The 25,089-nt window shown below is 44.9% G+C and overlaps 13 protein-coding genes across 13 annotated transcripts; 7 read left to right on the top strand and 6 right to left on the bottom strand.

The window, feature by feature from the left end:
- Positions 1-183: 183 nt before the first annotated feature.
- On the top strand, positions 184-654 carry KUCA_T00005096001 (uncharacterized protein; the record flags this gene model as incomplete). The annotated part of the gene is made up of 1 exon (XM_022606247.1): positions 184-654. The coding sequence occupies one exon, from the start codon at positions 184-186 to the stop codon at positions 652-654; it is 471 nt and encodes a 156-aa protein (XP_022461098.1).
- A 139-nt stretch (positions 655-793) lies between these two features.
- KUCA_T00005095001 (uncharacterized protein) lies at positions 794-2,401 on the bottom strand (the record flags this gene model as incomplete). The annotated part of the gene is made up of 1 exon (XM_022606246.1): positions 794-2,401. The coding sequence occupies one exon, from the start codon at positions 2,399-2,401 to the stop codon at positions 794-796; it is 1,608 nt and encodes a 535-aa protein (XP_022461097.1).
- A 656-nt stretch (positions 2,402-3,057) lies between these two features.
- KUCA_T00005094001 (uncharacterized protein) lies at positions 3,058-3,417 on the top strand (the record flags this gene model as incomplete). Its single annotated transcript, XM_022606245.1, has 1 exon — positions 3,058-3,417. The coding sequence occupies one exon, from the start codon at positions 3,058-3,060 to the stop codon at positions 3,415-3,417; it is 360 nt and encodes a 119-aa protein (XP_022461096.1).
- Positions 3,418-3,447: 30 nt separating this feature from the next.
- KUCA_T00005093001 (uncharacterized protein) lies at positions 3,448-3,753 on the bottom strand (the record flags this gene model as incomplete). The annotated part of the gene is made up of 1 exon (XM_022606244.1): positions 3,448-3,753. The coding sequence occupies one exon, from the start codon at positions 3,751-3,753 to the stop codon at positions 3,448-3,450; it is 306 nt and encodes a 101-aa protein (XP_022461095.1).
- An 877-nt stretch (positions 3,754-4,630) lies between these two features.
- Positions 4,631-7,516, top strand: KUCA_T00005092001 (uncharacterized protein; the record flags this gene model as incomplete). The annotated part of the gene is made up of 1 exon (XM_022606243.1): positions 4,631-7,516. The coding sequence occupies one exon, from the start codon at positions 4,631-4,633 to the stop codon at positions 7,514-7,516; it is 2,886 nt and encodes a 961-aa protein (XP_022461094.1).
- A 725-nt stretch (positions 7,517-8,241) lies between these two features.
- Positions 8,242-8,355, top strand: KUCA_T00005091001 (uncharacterized protein; the record flags this gene model as incomplete). The annotated part of the gene is made up of 1 exon (XM_022606242.1): positions 8,242-8,355. One exon carries the CDS (start codon positions 8,242-8,244, stop codon positions 8,353-8,355), a length of 114 nt encoding a protein of 37 aa, XP_022461093.1.
- A 508-nt stretch (positions 8,356-8,863) lies between these two features.
- Positions 8,864-9,391, bottom strand: KUCA_T00005090001 (uncharacterized protein; the record flags this gene model as incomplete). Its single annotated transcript, XM_022606240.1, has 1 exon — positions 8,864-9,391. One exon carries the CDS (start codon positions 9,389-9,391, stop codon positions 8,864-8,866), a length of 528 nt encoding a protein of 175 aa, XP_022461092.1.
- Positions 9,392-10,056: 665 nt separating this feature from the next.
- KUCA_T00005089001 (uncharacterized protein) lies at positions 10,057-10,953 on the bottom strand (the record flags this gene model as incomplete). The annotated part of the gene is made up of 1 exon (XM_022606239.1): positions 10,057-10,953. One exon carries the CDS (start codon positions 10,951-10,953, stop codon positions 10,057-10,059), a length of 897 nt encoding a protein of 298 aa, XP_022461091.1.
- A 313-nt stretch (positions 10,954-11,266) lies between these two features.
- On the top strand, positions 11,267-11,704 carry KUCA_T00005088001 (uncharacterized protein; the record flags this gene model as incomplete). Its single annotated transcript, XM_022606238.1, has 1 exon — positions 11,267-11,704. The coding sequence occupies one exon, from the start codon at positions 11,267-11,269 to the stop codon at positions 11,702-11,704; it is 438 nt and encodes a 145-aa protein (XP_022461090.1).
- A 436-nt stretch (positions 11,705-12,140) lies between these two features.
- Positions 12,141-13,829, top strand: KUCA_T00005087001 (uncharacterized protein; the record flags this gene model as incomplete). Its single annotated transcript, XM_022606237.1, has 1 exon — positions 12,141-13,829. The coding sequence occupies one exon, from the start codon at positions 12,141-12,143 to the stop codon at positions 13,827-13,829; it is 1,689 nt and encodes a 562-aa protein (XP_022461089.1).
- Positions 13,830-13,889: 60 nt separating this feature from the next.
- Positions 13,890-20,699, bottom strand: KUCA_T00005086001 (uncharacterized protein; the record flags this gene model as incomplete). Its single annotated transcript, XM_022606236.1, has 1 exon — positions 13,890-20,699. The coding sequence occupies one exon, from the start codon at positions 20,697-20,699 to the stop codon at positions 13,890-13,892; it is 6,810 nt and encodes a 2,269-aa protein (XP_022461088.1).
- A 221-nt stretch (positions 20,700-20,920) lies between these two features.
- Positions 20,921-22,399, top strand: KUCA_T00005085001 (uncharacterized protein; the record flags this gene model as incomplete). The annotated part of the gene is made up of 1 exon (XM_022606235.1): positions 20,921-22,399. The coding sequence occupies one exon, from the start codon at positions 20,921-20,923 to the stop codon at positions 22,397-22,399; it is 1,479 nt and encodes a 492-aa protein (XP_022461087.1).
- Positions 22,400-22,648: 249 nt separating this feature from the next.
- Positions 22,649-25,024, bottom strand: KUCA_T00005084001 (uncharacterized protein; the record flags this gene model as incomplete). Its single annotated transcript, XM_022606234.1, has 1 exon — positions 22,649-25,024. One exon carries the CDS (start codon positions 25,022-25,024, stop codon positions 22,649-22,651), a length of 2,376 nt encoding a protein of 791 aa, XP_022461086.1.
- Between the last annotated feature and the right edge of the window lie 65 nt (positions 25,025-25,089).

Raw genomic sequence — 25,089 nt, 5'->3', positions numbered from 1 at the left:
CCAATGGTAAAACTGATTATTGCAATTGTATTGCCAACTTCATGCTTAGATAATGCCCTTGGGGAGTGTGCCGATGAGGCATCGGTTAGATTCCAGCATTTCTCTGAGTTCCTAATAACAGATTGTTACCTGATCCTGTCAATCAAATACACCCACATCACGAAATAATCTCAAAAATATCACATGTTTGGCCACATTTTGAGGAGGCGAAGCTACAAGCCTTTGAATTTCCCGACGTCGTCAGCTAGAAGTTACTCCACGGCAGAAACGAAAAGCTTGGGAACCGAACTAAAAGCTTCCTTCAAAAACTCGTCGGTTCAGTTGCTCTTGGTGCTGGTCTTGGGATCCACTGTTCTGAATATCATGAAGGAAAAGAATTTCCAAGAGGATGTACTGAGAGGTTTGGAGTGGCAGAAGAAGTCCCTGAGAGAACTAAAGGAAGAACTGGCTTCTTCTGAGGCTGGACCAGACGATGTAAGGGAGCAACTCCGTAAGGTTAACGACAGAGCAGAGGTGTTGGGATTAAAGGGCAGCTATTTCGAAGGTATTGATTACTCGGTCAAGACGGAAGACACCGGGAAATCGGCTGCAAAGGGCCAAAGATTAGCTGTTTCTACGCAAGATTCGGTGAAGGCTCCTGTGAAATTTTTGTGAATACCATCGAAACATACCTCACTGGCCCGATGTTGGCTTACTTCGATTTTACTTTCCTGTAATGAAATAGTTCATATATACATATATATATATATATCAATCCCTGTTATACTGTACATAGCATTTCTGCACCCTTCCCTCACAACGTGGGCAACGACCCGTAACCAAGAGTCTGCAGCTTCTTAGGAGGACCACCAATGGATGAACTCGTCACCTTTCTCTTCTTAGCTTCATCATGTCTCTTCTGTTCATTCCTGCGTTTTGTAACCTCAGCTGACTCGTCAGAAGTGAGAGACTCGTAGATCAACCTGAAGTCGTCTCCGCGATAGTCTCTGCAAACAGGATTGGTCTGGCAAACTTCCACAAACTTGTCGTAAGGCTCTTCAGAAACAACGTACTTGACGCTGGTTGTCAGATTATACTCGACAATTGTTTGCTTGACAATATCCTTTTTAGCCCTTAAAGTCTGGTTCTCGTTGTCTATCAGATCCCAATAGAAGTCAATTGCTGAGGATCCACGTCTCCCACAGAGATCCACAAATCGCTTCTCGTCTTTCATAGCAGCAACTATCTGGTACCATTTAGTCTTTGCGTTCACCTTCAACTTGCCGGATGTAGTCAGTTCTTCGAGTAACTGCTTGAAGCCGTCTCTGGCTTTTCTATCAGATCGGTAGTTTATCTTTCTCTCAGCACGTACCTTTAGGTCAAAATCACGTTCGAACTCGCGCATTATCGACTCATAAACCGTGAGCATGTCGAGCTTGCTCAGCACAGTGAAATTTTTGTTGTCTTTGAACCTCTTATCATTCTCCAGCTTGCTTATTATGTCATCCCATTGGTCTTTCATCGACAATTTGAATGTGTTTCTCAGATAATCATCAAGCTCCGATATTGCTTGTTTCTTCCGCTGTTTCACTTCCTCGTCGTTCTTCGATCTCAATTCCGCAGTGTACGATTCAAAGATTTGCTTTTTCACACTATCGGATCCCAGCGAGAACATGGGTTCGTCCATGATCATCTTCTGGCAAGTCTTCCATCTGGTGTAGTACTTGATATCGTAATTGGCCAGGACTTTCAAGAAACTCTGTTTGAATGCTTCTTTAGAATCCTCTGTCTCTCTGAATTCCCTATCAGCTCTGTTGATCAGATAAGACTCAAAGATCTGTTTGCGCATTAGTGAATCACCCACGCCCCAGTACCTTGGCTCTCCAATAAATGACTCCATCACTTTGTTGAAAGACCAACTGGAATCAACATTATTTTCTTCGAGCATCTCTACGAAATGCTCCTGGGCCTGGCTTGGTGAACTTGAAACGCTATCTATCTCGGTTTTCTCCTCCGGGATCTCACTTATTAGAGACTCCAGATCAATTAACTTGTTTCCCACTTGCTCACTCTCTTCTGCTTCAACAGTTTCCTGACGATTGGACTCTCGCTGGTCTTGTCCATCGTTGTCCACAACTTCATCTGCTTCTTCAGTCGGCACAGCGGCCTCTGGTAGTTCGATACCAGCAGCCTCCAGTGCCGTTTTCACCTCTTGGGGAACATCCCACACACTCTCCTGTGTCTCTTTGTTGTAGTAATACGGTTTTCCATCATCAGAAGTGAACCGTTGCCAGACGGTCTCTGCTAATGCCCTATCAAGCGGTGTATCCAGTTCATCGGGTCTATCCCATGTAGTTTCCTGTGTAACAGAGTTGTAGTAGTAAACTCTGCCTTCCTCGTCTGTAACTTCCTCCCAAGACATCAGGACGAATGGATATGGTTTCGTTGCTCTCCACGAAATACAACATGCCTTGAAGTCTCTCAAATTATCACCAACGGGTCGTGTGTAAGTTGGATGGTTGGTACACGTCTTTTACTCCCTCTTTTAGCCAGGCCAGGCTGGAAGGGAACATTCGGAACTAACTTTAATCGTTGTACAAATCCAACAATTCATCGTTTCCAATTCGGTTTCGTGTGAAATCTGAACCACTAAAATCATGGTATGTCTTGATTTCAATTTAAAAGTGCACGTCTGTAATCTATTTGGCCTCTCCATGCGCTGATCCGGTGCCCCTCACAAGTGTTGATCGCCGTGGTTTACGATTTCAGACTAGACAAACTTACACAAAAGTCATCAAACTCGTTGTGTTTTTGTTTCTTAATACTAACTTATTGGTTGCTCGAGTTTTGTCATGAATTGACAGAGAAATGACCATGTCCGGCATACTCTATCAATTCAATGATGGACTTCTCAAAACCTATTTATCATAGTCACAATCTCTACGTCCATATTTGACAGCGGTCAGATCGTCGCTCAATGCAGCGCTGTGTTTGGAGCCTTTTTCATCGCAGATTGTTGAGAGACATAACTACCCAGAGATCGAAAATAAGAAGACCGCAGAGGTGTTGCTCAACCCAATGACGATATCCAGAAACGAGAATGAAAGGGTGTTGATTGAGCCAAGTATCAACTCGGTGAGAGTGTCCATAAAGATCAAGCAAAGTGATGAGATCGAAACCATTCTGGTGGATAAGTTCGTGGGGTTTTTGACCAAGAGAGCTGAGAACTTCCTCATCCTGAGAAGGGTCCCCATTGAAGGCTACGACGTCAGTTTCTTGCTGACAAACTATCATAACGAAATCATGTTGAAAAACAAATTGGTGGACTTTATAATTGAGTTCATGGAAGATGTGGACAAGGAGATCAGTGAGATGAAGTTGTTTTTGAACTCTCGTGCCAGATTCGTTGCAGAGACCTATTTGACAGTGTTTGATTGAGGGGAATGGGGTCCATACAAAATGTATACTTTACTGAATGAAAAAGACTAGAATTGAAAAACTTAGCTTTGAATTGATTGAGGGGGTTGACTTTTCTGGAAAATGTTTATTTTCATGAATAAGCCCCATGGAAGTTACTGGGGTAGTCGCGTTAGGCGGAGGATGTGCCCTGTACTGGCTAACTATGGCATTGGACAATAGTAGAGGCTGAGGTCTATTTGTACTAGAGAGAAAGCTGGAATGGCAGTTATGAGAGACTGAATTTTTCCAACCTAAAGAACTTACGTCAAACCAATGGTGGTCCAAGAAAAAAATCCTCCACCTTGAATTCGGCATAATCCTTCGAATAGGGGTGAAAGAGGTTTATCTCGCATGGGTATCATACCCCTCCATGGATTGATAGGTTACGCAGAAAATGGAGGTCAAAATAAAGAAAGCAGATTAACTGTAATTTAGATCTTCACTCAATATGACCTGATCGTAGACGAAAGGCCTGATGATTAAATAGAGTGAGGCGTAATGGTCTTCTGAGAGTTCAAAAAACGGTTTAAGCTAAACCATTTCTCGGTTACTAGACAATGCAGGGTTAACTGTAAACGCCCTGACCCCCTGTGATCAGAAGGTCGGGGAAAATCACAGTGAAGAAGAGTAAGTCAAGACAATATGGCAATAGGGCTCCTATTATTGGGCTTTTAGCCCTGTTCTCTACCCATTGTATCCGACAAATGCCATAATATTACACCAATTCAATCTATAGATCCTCTCTATCTGGGAAAGGGGGTCGATTGCCAGAAATGCTCAAATCTAAGTGGATGCAGATAGGAAATCGGATTATGTAAGTGGCCCGTTTCGGCAGGGTTTTGGGAATGCTTTTTCTGCATCACTGGAGATACAGGAAAGAGGGAGACGATAGGTTTCGTGGGTAGATGGCTTTGTCGAGAACTTTAGCTGACAAGGACCACTGGACGTTTTACTGAGAAATCACTCAAGCTAATATTTGCAAGAGTTTCCTAGATTTTGCTTTTCAATCGCAAGAGCCCATTGGCTACTGATAACTGATTTGTTTTACTCGCTGTGAAAAGAATTGCCCAACGACCATTGTCAGCTCGGTCCAGACAACAAGACAATTTGGTGCTTCAGCCTTTTTTAGTTGTTGACTTCAAACCTGAAGATCTTTTTTTTTCGAAGTTCTTTCTCATAATATTGTCACATAATGTCGGCGTCCAACGGGGACGAACACCCGACACTTGCTGGTTCGGCCGTCTCCAAAAACCCCCATGGAAACAACAATGACGAGTCGGCTGCGTTCCAATTTGACTACAATTCCTGGGCGCAAGGAACCGAGACGGATTTTGAGTTCTTGAACGATTCAATGCCTCAGTATGTTGCCAATGCCGAACCGAGGCCGAATCAACACCAGACGGGCAATCATCTATTCCACTCCTCCAACAACAATGGGTCCGATGGGGCCAGCATGGCAGGGCCTCCATCAGCAAGCCCCGTGAATAACATAAACTCGCCGAATGAGTTCTACGTTCAATCGCAATACCACAATATGCTGAACAATGGAGTCGGTCCTTCGCCGACTATCCCGCAGATGTTCGGACATAGTCCCTCGGGGCAGCATCCTCCAGCAGTCCGAATGAAGTCTGATCAGCTGTATCCGCAACATCACAACCTTCCACAGTACCAGATGGACCCACACTTCAATAGTGGGAGCCATCCCTACCAGGTGAATCCAGGATCTGGCACTGCTTCAGTCGTCTCGCAGCATGGGCCAATGGTCAACAGTCCCAAGATGATACCACCGTTCATATCTGCACCCGCCAACCCCTCAGATGGAACTCACGGTTCAAACCCAGCAACCTCGCCAAAAAATACGAAGAAACCAGACCCTCCACAGCCGCGTGTCAAGGTGAGGCCGTGTGACCACTGTCGCCGGAGAAAGACCAGATGTGTGATGAACTCGCTCATGACCAGCTGTAACATGTGCGAGCAGAAGAACATCAAATGTACTTTCAGTGATCCTTTAAAGAGGACCAGTGGTTCAGGGCTGGACGACGGCTCTGGTGTGAAAAAGATCAGATACAATGACGATCCTTCGTTGCAGCCTCCTCCCAATATGCCGATCAGGGAGGTTCAGCCGATAACGGATTATGCCGCGATGCCGGGTCATTCACTTTTGAAAAAGACTCTGAGTTTGCAATATCCAAGGTCGAGTTTCTACGTGGGTCCTACATCGGTGTACGACCCAGTTCTTCTGGAAAAGATCAAGCTGGACAAGATCGATCAATTCCAGCTGAGTCCAACCACGAGTCTTCGAAAAGTGGCTTCCAATGTCCAGTTTACATTGCGTGACGATTTCACGGAAGATTTGTACGAAAGAACTGAAAAGGACGTGGATGCCGTGGAGAGGTACGTTGCTCCACACGGCCAGACCTTGATCGATCTCTACTTCAGAATCGTGCATCCTTCTTTTCCTGTGTTACACAAAAGGGTATTTCTGGAGAAATATTCAAGAACCCACAGAGAATTTGGTGCTCCTCTTTTGGCTGCTGTGTACTGTTTGGCTATCCAGTGGTGGGATTACGATCCGAACCTTTCGCAGCATCCCAAGCCCAATGTTGCTGCTCTGAATAAACTGGCAATACGAACGTTCTCGGATGTAATTGAGCGCCCTAAGTTGTCTGCGGTGCAAGCTGGTTTGCTGTTGTTGCAATGCCGCCCTGATCATGCACGAAACTGGGTTCTGTGCTCGCAGGTAGTGGCCCTTGCAGAAGAGCTGGGTCTAGGACTTGATTGTGCCACTTGGACCTTGCCCAAATGGGAGAGGGGTCTGAGAAGGCGTTTAGCCTGGGCAGTGTATGTGCAGGATAAATGGCTGGCCCTAGTGGAGAGCCGGCCATCGCATATCATCGAGGGAAAGAACTGGCTTGTGAAGAGAGTCACAGACGAAGATTTCCCAGAGAAAAACAACGAGGCTGACAGCAATAAGGAGGGATCCATGGATATCGAAAATGGCAAGCATTTGTTCAAGGAGATGATCTCGTTGAGCGAAATTGTGAGCGAGATTTTGGATACTTTCTTCACAATTTCAGCAATGGAGAATGTGTCTAGAATAGACTATGTCTTGAAACTGGCCAAGCCCTTACAGCTGAAGCTGAGGACGTGGTATCACTCACTGCCCCAAGACCTGCAGATGACCTCCATTCAGCCCCGCAAGCTGAACTCAAATGGCTATCTGCAATTGGCCTACTTTGCCGCAGAGATCACCTTACACAGAAAAATCATATCCAGTTTGACTCCAGATACTCCACCCGAGCTGGTGAAGGTTTGTCGAAACGCTGCAAAGACCAGACTCGTTGCAGCGGTAGACTTTGCACGTGAGCTTAAACCAGAGCATATCCACTCATTCTGGCACTCTTCGGCAACGACAAACTTCACGCTGATTGGAACGTTTGCTGCTATATTATTTGTCACTTCGGAGACTCCTGAAGAGGCTGTTCTGTATAAGGACCAAGTGCAGAACTACCGTTGGACTCTGAGAGTCAGCGCTAAGGGATTCGACCAGGCCAATGATGCTTTGGAGAAGCTGGACACTATCCTGATGCATATTCCGGGTTTGTTGGATAACAGTCCTTCAATGCAGGGCGGTCCGCTGGTGCAATCGCAGAGACCACCGCAGATCAACGGAAATTACCTCACTGGACCGCAGATCTTTGACGGAAATAGCTCTGTGAGACCGGGTTCCAGCATGCCAACTTCTGGAACTTCCAGCACAGCTCACAATACCCCTGCGCCCGCCAGTGGTGGAAACGCCAATCTAGGCAACGGTTCCAACGTTTCAACACCCAACCACCATCCCTCACAGGTAAACTCTCCTCTGGCAACGCAGCAGTCGGGTGGAACCGTTCAGTTTCAACAGCAGCAGCAACAAAGGATGAGACAAAATAGTGTTACTGCCGTCAATGGAGCTGGCTCTTCTCCGAGGTCGGTGTCTTCTCCCAGGCCAGCCTCCAAAAAAGGCTCGGTCAGGCCAATCGCAAGAAACAGTCCTGTCGACAATCGCAGTGTCAAAAGCGAACCCCCAGAGGAATGAGCTGTGATCGCAAAACGTGTGCTTACTGTAATGTTGGTTCATAGTCTATTATAATTCCATTGGTTGATATCTGCAGTAAAAAAATGCGAAAAAGTGCCAAAACACACGTAGATAATTCTATTGTCATCTCCTCCTCAGTCCTATGCTCTTTCCAAACTCTTCCTTAAATAATATACGAAACGCATTGAGCTTGTGTGATGCGGTTGGCAGGTCTATTGGTTAGCTTGAAAAAAACTCTGAGCAAGCGCTTAAAACCACCCCAGATACTTACAATGCCCTGTACTTGCATTATGCTTCATTCTGTAATCCTGCACCCTTGGATTAGGCAAGCCATTTATCTTTGCATGGATAGATCTCACAAACCTATGGAAGGCCGCACTTTTCATAAGCTAGTCTGGAGTTAGCATCGCAAATCCAAGCATTTTTCCCAAATTCTTTTGGAATCACGAACTCACCTCTCTATATAGTAGTTCTTCTAGGCCAGCCATCTTGAAGCCGTGGTTTCTTGGAGTTGATCAGCTGCTTATCTATGCGGCTAATAGCTAAACATGGTTAATGTAGCAACTCGCACGGAGCTGTTATCCAGCGATAATAAATTTGCTGGTACACTACATCAGCATTCTCGCGTTGAGCTCTCGAGCACGGTGTCATTTGACTCGAAAGCACTCACCTTAGCTCCATCTGCGAATATCCCGGTAATATTGAAAAACTGTCAGTGAACGGATATGATTACAGACGATCAACTGAATACCATTGCCATCACGTTTGGTCTCGTGTCTGTATCACTTATTGTGGTGTATCAGTTCGTCGAGTCGAACTTTGCGTCTGACAAGGAGTAGGTGTGCCGAATGTATGAATTGGATGGTTCCAAAAGGGAATTTCAAAAGTGAATAAAGGGGAAGTACCTTAAAAGAATGGTACTGGTGTGAAAGGGTGAAAGGGTGAAGATGCTAAAGAAGGTGGTTATGGTTGAGAAGCATCATCTGTTCTGAGCAAAAGAGGGTGTTTTTGTTCGGTTATCAGACAATCTTAGCGGGAAAGCCATAACAATGGACTGCGAATACGGTATACCTTTAGGATAACTTGCGTTCGTGGTCAAGCATGGCATTGTTGTCTACGCACAGCCAAAGACAGAATACTGTTGCCTCATAACTAGCCAAACGAATAAATAACGACGCAAAAATAGAAAAATGTGAAAGTTCAAGCGCAAGTGAAACTGTATAGTTAATCGCAACAGCGTCGTCAATAAAAGCATATCTGTTGGTGCTGTGTGGAGAGAACACATCAATCAAACACCCTCGTGGTCACCGAGTCCACTCCTTGTCAATGTCATTAATCACTATCCGGTTAAGATTGAGCTTCTGGTTTTGCTTCTTCTGGCTCCTCCGTGTCTTTCTCGGCATCAGGTTCGTCGCTTGTGGCAAAAAAGTCCTCGTCAAAGTAATCGCTCAGCAAGTTCCCTGACTCCTTGAAGTACTTCTTGGCCTCAGTCAAAGCATTGGCACAGCAATCAAACCAATCTTGAACATTCTTGGCGGCCTCGCTCTGCTCAAACCCATCGGAGATTTTGGCACCGTAGTTTTGAATCCTCTCGCACTCCTCCTGTATCTTGTGCAATCCCAGCGCCGCTGCTGAACCCTTCAGGTAATGACCCAAGTTTGAGAGCTTTGTCAGGTTGGCGTCGTTCTTTTCGGACGATTTGGACAGAAGCTCATCCATCTCCTTGAAGATGCCCAATGCCTGCTCGACAAAGGTGGTTATCAGAGATTGTGCGAAGCCCTCCTCATCTTCATCCATTAACAAAAGCTCTGAAAAAATCACCCAATTTATCAACTCCGAATTTTCCAGCGTCTCCTGCTTCGTATCTGTGGACATTTTAATCTTCTTTTTGCGATTGATTTAGGAAGCCAGTCGCCTTCGGAACGCGCGACTGTATGTTTCTATGTTGTGTGTGCCAAATGGTCCTAGTACCGTGACTTTTCAGGCACACCTAGAAGATGATGTATGAATGGTGCAATGAGGCCAGAAATGTGATATGGTCAGGACAATTGAAGCGAATGAGCAACTGTCTTAGCTGATGAAGACTGGTTGTAACAGTGTTGATAAAGGACGATCACTATGGAGATAATAGTACCACACAAACACACAAATCGTCTTAAAGAACTGAAACAACCTTCGATGATGATGCGATGCTATAACCCAACAAAGATATTGCTTCTAAATTAGATCTCAACGTGGAGGATGGAAACAGCGTGAGATCTAATCTGCGCTGGGAATGGGCGTGCGATGATTTTTTTTGGGCTGGACCAGACGAATAGATTGGCATGACATCATAGGTTACAGGGTTCAGTCTAGGTACATGGTCCGAGAATTACTCTTGGTGCTGAGTTTTAAATGGCATTGGGTTTAATCGCAAGAGTGTAGAATATCTGCAAATGATCTATTCTTAGTTGTTCAATAATATAGTCGCCTATTGCTGAAATGTCTATCTCAATTGGGTGTGTGAGACGTGCGTGCAAGGTGCATGAAGTGGACGGAGTTTACTGCAACAGTTCGAAGATGTCACCTAATTTGTCTGCGAAATAAAGAGGCTGTTCTGAAGCCTCGAGAGCGTGAATCTTGTCGACGGTCTCGATTCCAGTGAGCACCAGCAACGTTCCCAAACCACCATCCCTACCAAACTTCATGTCTGTGTTCAAACGGTCTCCAACCATACATGCTCTCTTCTTGTCGAAGCCGTGTTGAGCCACGATAGCCTCCATCATAGCCTGGTTGGGTTTACCGCATGCCACAGGCGTGCGTCCACTTGCGAATGCAACGCTCTCGATGATGGACCCGGCCCCCGGGAGAATCATGCCTTTCTGGGGATAGGTGGAATCGATGTTCGTGGCAATGAACTTCACATCTGGCTGCAGCAAATATTGAAGAGTGATGGCCAGTCTGTGATAGTTTACCTTGGTGTCCAATCCCGCGATCACAGCGCCAACCTCTGGATCCAGCTTCAGGAAGGGAGACTCGGTGGTGAACTCTTCATCCAGCGCCTGGTTCGAGCCACCCAGCGATTCTATGCCCACTTCTGCCAACTCTTCTTCGATTCCTGACTGGCCCAAAACCCACACTTTGCTCTTCTCCTTTGGAAGTTTGGCAACGTTCTTAAGGTATACAGCGGACGCAAACGCAGATCCAAAGATCTCCTCGGCAGTAACGGTCAAGCCGAACTTCTCAAACTTTTGTGTGTATTCGCGTCTGGACTTGGTGGAGTTATTTGTGACAAAGATAAGCTTCTTTCCTAGCGATCTGAGCAGAGTCAGAGTCTCGACCACCTTTGGCAGTATGTGAGTGCCTAACCACAGAACTCCATCGCAGTCAAACAGAAAAGTATCATATTGGCTGAGGAATTGTTCTACCTCTTGCTTTGTTGTTAACTTTTGTGACATAATTCTAGTAATCCTATATTGTCCGAGGCTGTCTAATTTTAGTTGTCTGTCACCACTGAGTCACAAAAGCAGAAACTCCAAAAGAATCAAACACACCTTTATGGACTGAAGTAGGCCGTCATCCTAGAGATGCGTCATGCTGTGGAGTGCGCAAGCTGAAAAGTTTTGCGTGTACACGCAGATTTGTTTGGAGATATTGTGCTACGCACTTCCTTTTGACCTTGATTGAACTTGAGCTTGATGTGATTGGAGGATGTGAACTTTTCGTTCCATTTCACGTTAGATTTATCCACAACACCTATCAAGATCAACAATGGCCAACCAAGACCTGCCACCCATTGGAGGTTATGAGAGCATCCAATGGAAGCGTAATTTGCCTTCGAGAGGTTTCCGCCCAACCATCTGGTTTGCAGGCCTCGTTGGTATGACCGCATACGGCTTCTACCACGTTTGCCAGGGAAACCGTGAGAAGGCTGAGCTCAAGAGAGAAAAGCTTTGGGCCAGAATTCACCTCATTCCTTTGCTGCAGTCTGAGACTGACCGTGATGTTGTGCGTCGTACTTTTGCCTACTACAAGCGTGAGGGTGAGATCATGAAGGATATTCCATGGTGGGAAGTCAAATCCCCATACCACACAGACGATGTATTCAGGCCCCCACAGACAACTATCATGGGCAAGCAGCTTGACAGAGACGGGTTCTGGACGGATGCTAAGTCGAGAAACAGATTTGGTCCAGATGAGGAGAAATAGAGGAAGTCACTGCCGCATTAACGAGAATGAGATGTGTTGGTGAAAAGCTATGCAGAGGATTTGCACAGCAGAGTCTTTTCACAAAATCAGCAAGTTTTCTTCACCAGATGGCACAATGAACCACACAAATAGGAACAAAAGGCGTACCTGCACTGCTAAGACTCCACTCCAGGCCGAAAATCTCGCGCCATGGCGTATCTTATTTATTTATCAGTGCAGTACTAAATACACGATTGTCGTTTAGATTGAAGAACAAGTTGTAAATTTGATAAATTTCGTTGATTGGTACTTTCTAACAATAACCGGGGTTGAGAATTGAGACACTAATAGTGCACAGTACACTACTAAGGCCACGATATCCTTCACGTATTGATCTCTTTACACTGAGTGTCTCCGCACTGGAAGCACATGGAGGGATTCCGAGGAAATATACAAAATGAAGCAAAAACAAGTGCTGAAGCGATTTCTGGTGTCCATCAGAATATTGTGTGTCTTTTACGGAATCATTTCAGACTGTGATGAGGTGTTCAACTACTGGGAGCCGTTGAACTTCATGGTGAGAGGCTTTGGAAAACAGACATGGGAATACTCGCCTATATATGCTATCCGATCATGGGCGTTCTTGATGCCATTGAATGTGCTATTGATCCCTCTGGACTTTTTGCGAGCTCAATTTCAATTTCCAGTGTATTTCGAGTTCTATGTTGCTAGGTTGGCTATTGCAGCGGCGTCTCTGCTTGGAGAACTGGCTTTGTACGAGTCCGTTTACTCTTGTCTCAACCACGATATTGCAAATTGGTTTTTGTTATTTTCCACAGTGGCTCCTGGCATGTCTCATGCCTCGATTGCATTTTTGCCTTCGAGTTTTGCCATGATCTGTGAGATGTTTGCCATATCAAGTTCCATACGATGCTTTAGGGAAAGCTCGACAAGCAAAAAGGCGTGGTCATTTGCCAAAGTGGTGATCTGGACTAGTTTGGGAGGTTTATTGGGTTGGCCTTTCTCACTTGTTTTGGCAATTCCGTTCGCAGTTGGTGTTGCGCTCCAATTTGGCGTGCTTGTCGCTGCGAAGAACTTGATTCTGCCATCACTTGCAGTCTTGCCTCTGGCCCTAGGTCTGGTTCTTTTCGAGTCTGTTTTCTACGGAAAGTACGAGTTCGTTCCTTTGAACATTGTTCTATACAACGTGGTCAATTCCAGCGAAACAAGTGGCCCAAACATCTTTGGGACTGAACCCTTGAGCTACTACGTCTTGAACTTGCTTTTGAATTTCAACATTATTGCGGTTCTTGCGTATGTTGGATGTGTGATGTCTCCGTTGATAGAATGGGTTGTCCTGGGAGACATCAATGTATTAAGCATAGTCACCAACGCGAATCTTCCTGTGCTGATATGGTCCCTTATTTTCTTTGCCCAACCACATAAGGAGGAGAGATTTTTGTATCCGATATATCCCATGATCTCGTTATCTGCGGCAATCTTAGCCGGGCAGTTATTCAAGATCGTGAGATTGTTGACTGGAAAACATATTGCTCGCCTTTCGGTTACCCTCTTTGCCATTGTGGTGTCGTTCGTGTCCGTTTTGAGAATCACATCTTTGATGCATAACTACCGGGCTCCGTTGGCAGTTTATGCTGCCCTGCCACAGACTAATGAGACATTGAATGTTTGTGTGGGGAGGGAGTGGTACCATTACCCATCATCGTTCTTTCTGCCGGACAATGCTAGGCTCAAGTTTGTGCCTTCAGGATTTAGAGGCTTACTTCCTGATGACTTCCATGAGCCCGAAAAAAATGCCTTTTTCGATAAAGTGGATTCCCTGATTTCATCTACAAATGTCTTCAACAATGAGAATCTTTATATGGAAGACAAGGTGCTGCCAGTTGCTGGTTTCCAGGATGCTTGTGACTACTACGTGGACGTCAATATACCAGTAGATGCAGATATGGATGAGGTCAATGTGGCCAAGCTGGATGGATGGGAATCGGTACTTTGTCATAACATCATAGACCCGGACGAGAGCAAAGGCGTGGGTCGTTTACTCTACATTCCGTCCCGATTCCATGACCTTACGCGGACAAAGATGGTGTACCATGACTACTGTCTTTTTCGTAAAACAAAATGATTTATAACTTTTTAATGATATAATGTACAATACTGAAACAGCAGCATGACTGCAAATCGTTCAACCGAATGTTTTCAATTCAATATGAGCCGCTGTGCTAGCAGCATGGCTGTTCCCATCAATTTCATCACCACCTTGAACTGACGATGCATCAAACCTGACCAATATCTCCAACCGTGTGGACCCATCAGCGTTCAATGTATTACCATCATTGATGACTTTCTTGAACAACTCTGGATTGAACGCAATAAGGTCAATCAGTTTCAAATGAGTATACTTTCTTGTAATTGGGTCAGATGAGCCACCAGATGCCGTATCAAACCATACAAGTAAAGGAATCAGAATCGAGTAGAACATTTCAATGTCACTTTCTTCTTTCAAGCTCTTGCTGAAAATGACCAGCATTTCGAGAACCAATCTTGGGTCTCTGATAGCCTTTTCAGCAGATCCTTCCAGCGTACTGACCAAGAGGATGATCAATTTTGGAATGAGTTGCTCCACCACAGAACCAATGCACCCGTTTTTGTTAGTTGAAGCCTGATTGATCAGGTTTTTGATCGACTGAATTGTGAGGGCCAGATGATCTGAAGACACCAGTCCATTAATAAATACCGTAGCAACCTTCGAAGATTCATCCTTTGTCAGCACAAGCTTCTCGCGACAAGACGTCAGAAGAATCAGCACCGTCACTAGGGTGTTCTTGTCATCTCTGTTCGAAATCACTGGACTAAGATCGAAATAAAAGTTGGTGATAGCATCAATCACTTCAGGTCTGTCGATTGACAACAATCCGGAAAAGACCTTACGCAACGTAGGAAGAGCTATTGTGATCAACTCTGAGTCGTTCAGCTCATAAATCAGCTTGAGCACAAACAGTAAGCAAGTGTAAAGATCCACCTTGATGATTTCAGGTAACTTCTCTATCATTTCAACCAACGCAGAGAAACAGGTTCTGACGAGAACCAGGTCCGTTTCGGATAAACGGCGGACTTTGTCTATGTTGACTTCCCCGTCAGCAACCATGGGCAATACGGTGGTGATGACATGCATGTTGACTCTCAGAAGTTCGAACAGCTTATCGACGTCATTATGCAGCTCTTCAACGGTTCTTGTTCCAGCAGTCTTGAAGTATCCCATGAAAGCGTTCGTTGAAATTTCAACCACGTGAGAAACCGCATCCGTCGGGACGACCAGTACAAGTCTGTTGAGCAGGTCTATGAACTCAATGAAAACCGAGTCCTTGAAGATAGTCTCGGCAACTGTGTCGAGCATTAGCAACCTATTCAACGAAGCAAGAACCTTGATTTGCTTCTCACCTCCTTCCCTCATCCTGGTCGTGTTAGACGAAGATTTCACCAGAAACTCAATACACTGGCCAAATAGCACAAAGGCAAAATTGGAGATGTCTCCTCCAAGGAGGGCTGTAAACTGCTCTTCGTCTTCTCTTAGTACCAACGACAAAACTTCAAGGAAATCGATCCAATGGTTTTCGTAGGTTTCCAGCTCAACGTCATCAGTTGAGTTTGGAGTGAAATCAGAACCAAACTTGAGCATGGCAAATTCTCTCATGGAATAGATCCACATGGGGACCAGGATCCCAAGATACTTGCTGATCATCTGGTTGAGATCTTCATCATTCTCTGTTGAATTGATCTTCAGTTTGGCCCAGGCATCAAGAACTGACAACTTCACCTTATTTTTGTTCTTTGATGTCAAGATTGGTATTTCTCCAATCTTCATGGTCTTGGTATTCGAGGTGTCGTTCCCGTCGTCGTTAATGCTTGTGTTCTCCGATAAGGAGAACTCCTCCAAAGACGTTGTTAAGATCTTCACCACCCTTGACATTTTGGTAATATGTGATATGTGGCTGGTCACAAGCTTACTCGCAATAACGATGGCCTCACCTGCTAAATCAAGGCTGGAGTCTTTTCCAAATGCAGGCACAATTGCGCTGATCATTTGAGCCTGCTGCTGATCCATGATAGATGACTCTGGGTACAGTGGATCTTTCATATCAGCATAGATCTCGATTATGTCGCCTAGAAGTTTCAGCCCACTCAGTCTCAGATACATGATGTTGGATGTAGCACAAACAAACGCAATCCTCACAAACTCGGATATCTTCGTGGATATGAACAACTTTAGTTTCTGATCTCTCCTGGTGTACTGAAGTAACTTCGTGAGCAACCCGAGAACTCGCAATTTGAACTTCCAGCTTGTGGGCTCATTCTCTACCATTTGGTGCAATGCATCATTTGCTGTGTACGCGTTGGACTTAGGCTTATCTGTCTCCTCTTGCTCTCCATGATCAACAACTGCAACGCTGTCGTCTCCAGCTAAAGCCTCCTCGTCGTCTGCTTGCACCGAGTCTCCATCGTTACCACTCTGAGAGTCTTCCTCGTCATTGGCGTTCTGTTCGTTCTTGCTTGATGGCTCCTTTTTGGACACGGCAACGGTAGCTGACCTGTTCTTGAGGTCAAAGAACATTCCACTGTTGTTGATCCTTTTCTTGAAAACAGCTAACAAGGCTGCATACAACTCGGCTTTGGGAATGTTGAAATATCCAACCAGTTTGTCAAACCACAAGTACTTCTCCTTTGATGAAGCTGGCAGTCCCATAGAGTAATCGAGCCAGTCATTACAGGTGCTTTGAATGCTGCGATTATCGGGGTCGGACTCGTAACATATCCACAGTAGTTTCTGAACATCTTCAGTGAACACCTCAGAAGAGTAGCTGCCATTTGGATGCAGTTTGAGCATCTGATGGTAGGTATTGACTGCAATACCCCAGTTCAGGCGACTTGTGCTCACTGGGTAGAACTCAGAGGTAGAACTTATTCCTGAGGCATACTGGTCGTCAAGAGGAAGGAAAGACATCGAGTTGTTGTAGAATCCTGTTCTGAAATTGTTCACTATGGCAAACTTCAGCAACTTGGCATATTGATCGTTTGACACCAAACTTTTGTCAAACACTTGCAGCTCTTCCAACGTCTTGATCAATTCACGGAGAATGATTTCAAAATCATTGTTCTCCATATACATCAGTCCAAACAGGAGAAATGACAGGTTTTTCTTACTTGTCTCGTCAAGGAGAACAACTGTTGGTCCGAGAACGTTCACCACAGACCTTACCATTCTAGCCAGTGAGTTGCTGGAATAGTACTTGCTGTCAAAGCTCATATTGGAGAAAATGGTCACCTTTGACGAAAGACCGAACTCATCCTTCACACTCATTCTCACAAGATGCGACAGCACTTTTGAGCATATGGCAGTTCCAAACTCAAATTGAGTTTGACTACCCAATATTGTAACCAAAGCATCCATTGACCATTGGTGCACTATTGGATGTGGATCGGCAATCAAACTGAATGCGACATTGACAATTGAAGAGGGATTAGCAACGTTTCCGAACTCGCAAATCTTCGCCAGTGATTGCACATGAAAAGACCTGGAATATGGATCATTGTCTTCGACAATTTTGTTGATCAAAATTGCAGTCTGTTGACTCACAAAGTCTTTTTCACTGTCCGACAGCAGGGAACAACAGAGTCCTATACTTTCCGAGTTTAGTGCTAGCATGAAATGATCCTTCCTCTTCATCAAGTGCAAAGTGTCCACCAGGACTGAGACTATCACTTTGGGGAGATAAAGCTTACTCTTCGAAGAGGTACTGTTGTTGTGATTGCTCATATAATTCAGCATGCCATGAATTGCAACGGCTGTATTAATTGAGGCGGCCTGTCTCCTGAGGTTAACCCCTTCAGTGGTACTTTCTGAGGCACTTTCATTCTTCAGTGAGCCTTTGTTGGCATAAAAGATAGGAGCACGCAGGGTCTCCAATATGGACTGTTGAATCTTCAAGGGAATGCTTGGGAAAGTGATGGCAAACAGCTCAATGCAAACATCCACGGACATCGTATCAATGCTAACAGGGGCGTTATGCACGTCAGTATAGCCGTATACGTCTGAGTTCTGAACCAACACCATAAGGTAGTCCAGTAGCATACTGTGCTGGATAGGCTGGAAAAGCTTGTTCTCAAAGTATTCGTCAAAGTCTGTTACTGAAGCAAGGTGGCTTCGCGTGCGGTAAGACTCTATCGCAATGACGGATGAATTGGAGAAGGGAGATGGCAAATAGTCCAGTTCATAATCATCAATTTCCGATTGCTTCTCCAGGTCAGTAGCCTTGACCATTAGCTCGTCAACTTTGAACATGTTCATTTTGCTGGTAAGGCCAAACGTGAGACCGTCGTTTATTCCATAAATCTCCAACTCATCCTCCTCCGAGCTATCCGCTCTCTTTTTCGTTTTGTGAAATTTGGTTGCTTCGGCCTTCAAAACGTAAGAATAAACCTTGGGATCACTGAATGTGTTCACAATTTGGATCAACAGCGAGGAGTTGAACTCGCTTCTGATATTCATGTAAGGAAGCAGTTTCAACAAACTCTGCAGCATGCGTAGTTTCGTGACTTTGAGTTGGTCAGTCAACCCTGGCACCTCTGCCTTTCCAACCTGGCTCTCCAAATTACCCACAAAAGTGAAACTTTTGTTCAAAATCTGATTCAATTGCTTTGCCAACTCAGGTGTCAGCAAGCTAATGCTAGCCTGGCCACTCAAGTGAGTCGCAAGGGCGCTCGTGTTTTTTGTAGAAGCGAGGTAGTTGATATAGCTCAGCAAACAAGCAAGGGAATGGTTTTTTATCTCCACCAGTTTCATTATTTCATTCAGATTGCTAATTTGATTGTTGGGCGAAACTTTCACAAAGGTCGACGGGATAGTATGTCCAAGTAGGGTCTTCCAAATATTCAAGAATAGAGAGGATTCCATAAGGAAAAAGCTGCTGTTGGAGGGGCCGGTTGAAGCAAAGTTGAATAGACCCATTAGCATGATCCAACTGATTAGTTGTTTGTCATAACCAGTATTCGAGATAAAGCTGCCAGAACTTGTGCTGAGTACATTATTCGTGATAACTGTGGAGTTGAACTTCTTCAGAAAGTTTGTGGTTGTGGAGAAGACTCGCAAGATGAAATCAGAGTTGATATAATCCTTTGGTGCCCTTGTGAGTATCGTTGAGATAAGAAACGCCAGTCCCTGGTTCTCGTTAAATACAAAACTGTTATCATTGGATGAGTCATCCAGGGAGCGTATCAGACTTCCCAAAGAATCGTTCAGAATACCAAAAGTCAGCTCAGGTTTTACCTTTATGAGCAACGAAAGCGTTTCGGTGGCAGTCACGCGAATTTCAAAGTTTGAAACTTTGCAAAGATGAAACAGCTTTTGCGAAGCAGCAGTGACCAAGTCCGAACTTCCATCAAAGAATCCCTCCTGTTGTGACAATATGTACTGATCCAGGTCCTTTATCAGCAGTTGTGCAAGCTTCAGTGCGGAAAGCACGCGGAAAGGGTTGGAGAGATCATCAAGATATTGCACGTTCAAGTCAGAATTCGCATCCACATCGCCCAGCAGGAGCTTGCTCAAAATTATAAGCTTGTTGATGTCGCAATCAACCTCACGCAGTAGCAACTTATACAACGACTCCAGTTGGTCGAGCAAAGTTAAAGCCTCGTTGAAATTTGAATTCCGGGCTATCTTGTGAGAAGCGAGACTATTCTCTGTGACTGCTTCGCCTTCAGAAAGAAATAGTGTAGACTGAATGAAATTGAAGATCTTGAAGAAACTCACACTGGCAAAGTTGTTTCCTTGTTGAGTGCCTGTGGAGATGCTGTTAGTTTGGTGATATAGGTTCATCTTTAACACAAACGTCGAGAACGTTTCGAGCAAACCAACACGTATCCTTGGACTGTGCGAGTTCTTCAGGAAACCATCGAATATGAACTCGAGAGTCATGTCAAGAGATCCAGAAGCATCATTCGTATTCACTCCATAGGATATGTAGTTGAAGATCAGCAAATCGGCAAGGTTCTTTGCAAGAGATAATCTCAGCTTCTTGTAGGAGGTATCCATGGCATCCACATAACGATGCAAATAGGAGGTGGTGTAATTTAGATAGCTTCCTGTCTTCGCTGTTCTTGAAGATTTCGGGATCGCTGAAATAAACCTGTCTGATTTCAGAAGGTGAACCAAGTAGTTGTTCGCAAACACAACACTGAGAATTGGAAAGGTGTAACCCTCTTTGGAAGGGATTGAAAGGTTTGAGTTGTGCTTGGCGGTTATGTTCTTGGATAGTTTCACGAGTCTGTTCAGGAGCTTGTCATCCAACACATTGCTTCCAGTGTCGTTGGCAAGAATGATGTCAATCAGCAATAGAAGATCACAAAAATAACTAGCATTGAATCTGGAGTGTTCCACGCTGGAATTGTAATTGTCATAGCACTTGGACAAATGCTTATAAAGAGAATTGAGAATCGACGCCTTGAATGAATTCAGAAACCCATTGAAACGTGTGAAGATAAACTGCAGGATGATGGTGGCCATATGCTTCAGGGTGGAATACCAATTGGTTTTCAAAGATAACTTCTTGACGTTTTTCAACAAAATTTCACTCAGATTTGTGCTCAGATCGATCAATTTAATACTGAACTTGCTGTTTCCAGTTTCGAGAAGAGTTTGAAAGACCACTGCATAGGCCTTAGATAGGAGTCTGATGATCGGCCTGGTCAATTGCAGTATTTCCTCACCATCCTTGGTGAAAGTCTCTTTATAATGATCCACTAAGAGATTCAACTGATCCAGAAGAAAACTGGCGTCTTCGGGAAGTATATCTTTTGCATCCAGGGCTAGTAGAAACTCAGTAAGGAAAGATAGCTGAGCGTTTAGCGCGTCGGCAGTTTTGGAGTTGTTTTCGACATTTTCCTGGAGTAAGGCAGGCTTCAATGCCTCAAACGAAAAGCGTTCCAGTTCCACGCCCATGCTCTATCGAAACAAGAATGACTGTCTTGATGGGATCAGATCGCGTTCAACTATCGTGACAGCCTGGAAGATATGAGGTGCAATCGCCATGGTTAAGGAGCGATGGCGATATGCCCTGCGAGGTTCCTCCTTCCATCGCAATCTCACAACTCGGTGATGTTTTACCAATCTAACTTCGGTTGATTATTCCCAAATATATATATATATATCCTTCCAGAATAATGTCTACTATATCTTCCAAGCAGGTGAAGAAACCGAAGACACAGGTTCGTGCCAGAGTGCCCTCCTCGGGAGTGCCACCACCTGTCAATCAACAAGCTTCAGCTCGCGTCCCACAAGCCATCTCTTTCAAACCCACAGATGTGGCCATTTCGCAATCCTTGGAGAGATTGTTCCCAGATCAGGTGGAACTTTTCAGAAAGCTGCAGAACAAGGAAAAGCAGCTTGATCTGATTATCAACAGGAAACTGCTGGATTTGCAAGACCACCAAAACGACATCAATAACAAGCTCAATGAGGACTCAAGAAAGAACGAAATTCTAAGAATCTTCATCTACAATATATCTGAAAATCAACCATGGCAGCAGGCTGTTGGCCAGCCTTCCTTGCAACCACCAAGCTGGACCTTGAGAGTGGAAGGTCGGTTGTTGAGCGATCAAGCTCTTGACGTGCCTAATAGAAAGAAGTTTAGCTCGTTTCTTTCCAGTGTTTCCATTCAGCTCTTCAAAGATGGAAAGAAAAACACGGAAACAGTCATTGTTCCAAACCAGCCCAACCCGGACATCGTTGAATGGCACGATGACCAGCAACGTCCGAAGAGCGAAGCTGAAAGGGAGCAGACCCAATTTGATGGGTTGGATGTTAAGAGGCCAGGCTCTTCGATCCCAGCATCTGCTCTTCACGGAATTGAGCCCACTGCGGAAGAAAAAGAGATCACTTGTGAGATTTTGATACAGCCCAAGTCGTTTCCGGTGAAGCTTGCAGTGAAGAACGAGAGTCTGATCGAGCTTTTGGGTTGCAGTGAAATCACGCAGCACGATTGTGTGATCAAACTTTTCAACTACATCAAGGTTAACAATTTGTTTGAAGTTGCGGAGTACCCTCAGCAAGATGGCCATTCCATTCAACAAGCCCCTGAGAACATCGTGATCAAAAGCGATGATTTCCTCTTCAGAATTTTTGAGCTCAACAGCTTCACTGTGTCGAGGATGATGGATGCCATTTCCACGAAGCTTCTAAAACCTGTCGACCCAATTAGGATCAACTACACCATCAACACATTGACCAACTCCACGCTGGGAGATGTCGTTATCGATCTCAAGGTCAACCCTGATCTCATCAACGGACCATCGACCTCTTCCAATAATGATGTTTCCAAGCTTATATCAGAGCTGCTTGATAATCAGTCCTCAGCGGCCGATATCGCCAAGCTTAACGATGGCTTGACTTTGAACCTCCAACTCCTCAACTTCAACAAGTTGAAATACGATTTCTACAAGGGTATCATCGAAAACCCTGTTGAATTCCTCGAGAAGCTGCACAAGAAGAATTCCGAATACTTGAACATACTCGCTTCCGATTCGGTCGGCTTTGGCCAAACAGATCTTGTGGATGAGGAGATTGTTAGAAGAAGTGATTACTATACGGATGAACTGATCAGTGAGCACATCGGGATGTTATTGGGCAGTGGGCGTATGTGAGTCTTGAGCTCATTTGTATTAGTAGTTGAATAGAGATAGCGTAAGTCACCCGCTTGACTTCAAAATTGTATTGATTTGGATTACAGAAATAGCCGATTAACGCATTATTCGATTTAATTTACCTACAAAGCTAACTATGTAAACCCGGATTGGTCTCCCAAATTAGTTGGGGGGTATGGTGAGACACATCCAGCTCAGTATGATGAATAAACCCTCTCAGTATGTCCACCAGAAATTCTTCAAAACCAACTAGTATGGTGAATAAACAACCTCTGTCTTTGACAAAGCCTTCTTTTTGCCAGTCAGAGATACGTTGGTGGGCTTCTTGAAAGACTTCTTATTGGCCATTGCAACATCGTCCTTCAATGCCAGAATAACATTGCTGTCCGATCCAAATCTGAAATCTTCTGCCATCACCGTATCCTCATATCTGTTAACAAGATATGGCTGTGGGTCGTTGCGAAGCACCTTGTTGAATGACCATGTTATCACGTAAGGCCCTGTGGAGGAAACAATGGTCTGTGGAGTGTCCACATTGACGCCCGTGTTGAAACGGGCCTTTGTGAAGACAACACCCGTGCCGGTTTCATTTCTTATGAAAGCCACATTTTCAGGAGTCAGCTGCAATCTCCTTGGACGAGGTTTAGAGTCCTTACCAAAAGACCTGGTGAATCCAAAAGCTCCGGCATTCTTGCCGTCAGTGATCTTGGTGTCAATCAATAGCAGATAAGTCTTGCAGGTGGCTAACAACCAGCGACCATCATTGGAGGTATCTATGCCAATAATGCGTTCTCCCAATCCCGGCAGTTGGGTCTTAGCATTTCCTCCGAGCTTGTCGTACAGACGGATCTCACCACTCTCGTTCGCAACAGCCATGAACCCGAGCTCAGTAGTTGCCAGAGCTGTGAAATTAACCTTTGTCTTGTATGTCTTCCGCAAACCTTCCACAAGCTTACTACCAGACAACCGAGGATCCAACTTAAATAGACCATTGCTAGATATTCCCATGAAAGTTTGTTCCCCTGTCATCTGGGAAAACTTTTGAGAGGGACCAAATTCGACAACTGGAACATTGTTGTCTTTGGATACTTGCCAGTCTTCCACAATCTTACCATACTCCAGATCCATCTTGTAGAGCTCGAAAGGCTTCGAGTCATCCTGTATAATCATGGCCCTATCCTCCTGGTGAAGCATCATCTTCGAGGGATCGATATATTGTCCCTTGGAGTTTTTGATGTTTTCAATCGCTGTGTAAAACTTCAGATCATTGTCTTCAGTAGAAGTAAAAACTCCGAGGCGATTGCCTCTAGCAACGTAGGTTCTGTCATTTTTGTAGCCTACTTTGAGTCCCTTGTTTGATTCAGAGCCTTCGAATCTCTCTTTAGTTTCGTCTCTGTCAGAGTCGTCGTCGTCATCGGAGAAATTCCTCCTGGTAGTTCCCTGTCTTAAATTGGAAACCCTCACGTTATCAAGCAGCGATTCCTCCGCTGAATCAAACTCATCCTCACTTTCTTCTTCAAATTCTGCATCCATGTCGTCGTTCACATTCAAATTGTCGAACGCCCTGAGAACGTATTCGGAGTCCGATTCTGAGACACTATCCAGCTTTGTCCTGTTCAGTGATTCCCACAACGCAGTTTTCACATTAGAGTTGAACTCCTCCAGTTTCTGGAGATTTTCGAACTTGAGCAGCCATGAAAGTGCCAAGTTCTCACCCACGTAGTTGAATATAAAGGCCAGTGCATCGTCATTGCAAACCGGATTTAGATCAGGGGTAATAAAACTTCCTGTAATCGCCTGTCTTCCCTTGGAGGACCTGTCAACCACAGAAAGCCAGTAGTTCCAGTTTCCAAGATCAATGATTTTGGCAATGACTGTCTCGTTTTGGAGAATAAAAGAGTTCTTGACGGGGTCGTAGAGGTGCAACTGACATTCTCCCTGGCTTAGTACTTTCCCGGCAGGTAACCTCATTGGATGTGGGTCTTTCAGGTCTTCTTCATCGTTGACATCGTTAGCATCGTGAAATTCGTCCTCTGAATCGTCTTCACCATCAGCGTCATTGCTGTATCCAGGAATGTGCAATTTAGCCTGTGAAGCACCAACCTTGAACTCTTCAAGATCGCTTTCCGAAGCTGAAAGAGCAGATCTCTTATACTTCCTCTCAAACTGACATTTGTAAAGAGTAGTCATAAACTGATCTAACAACGAGGGCTTCACCGAGCGATCGCAGAGCAACTGCAGATAGTCTCCCATGTCTCCCGTGTTATCCTTCCATCTTATCACGGTGTCTCCCTCCTTGTTCACAGACCTGGAGAACTTCAAGGTTTCGTCTATCAAGAAGGTCCAGTCGTCATCTTTGCCCTCTTCCAGATCATCAAACACAGACGACTCGTCGTTATCCTCCTCGCGATCTGAAACCTCGCCTTCCTCGAAGGCCTTCTGTATTATGAGCTGGTAGTTGTATTGTATGGATGTTTCCCTAATGCTGGCTACAACATCATTATAAAGACACTCAGACTCCCCCTTCGGTGACGTGGGCGATCTCACTAAGTAGAGCTGACCACTAGGTATCACCACCAACTCATCCTTGGGCGAGCTGCTTAGTAGCTTGCGGATGAAGTTCATAGTGGACCTCCTAGTTCGACGTGTGAAGAACTTCGCAGAGAATAATCACACGAGTGGGGAAACAA

This window comes from Kuraishia capsulata, genomic scaffold (genome assembly GCF_000576695.1).
Source record: "Kuraishia capsulata CBS 1993 genomic scaffold, Kuraishia_capsulata_scaffold_6, whole genome shotgun sequence".
NCBI classification, from domain to species: Eukaryota; Fungi; Ascomycota; class Pichiomycetes; order Pichiales; family Pichiaceae; genus Kuraishia; species Kuraishia capsulata.
This window is presented reverse-complemented; position numbering and strand designations above follow the sequence as displayed.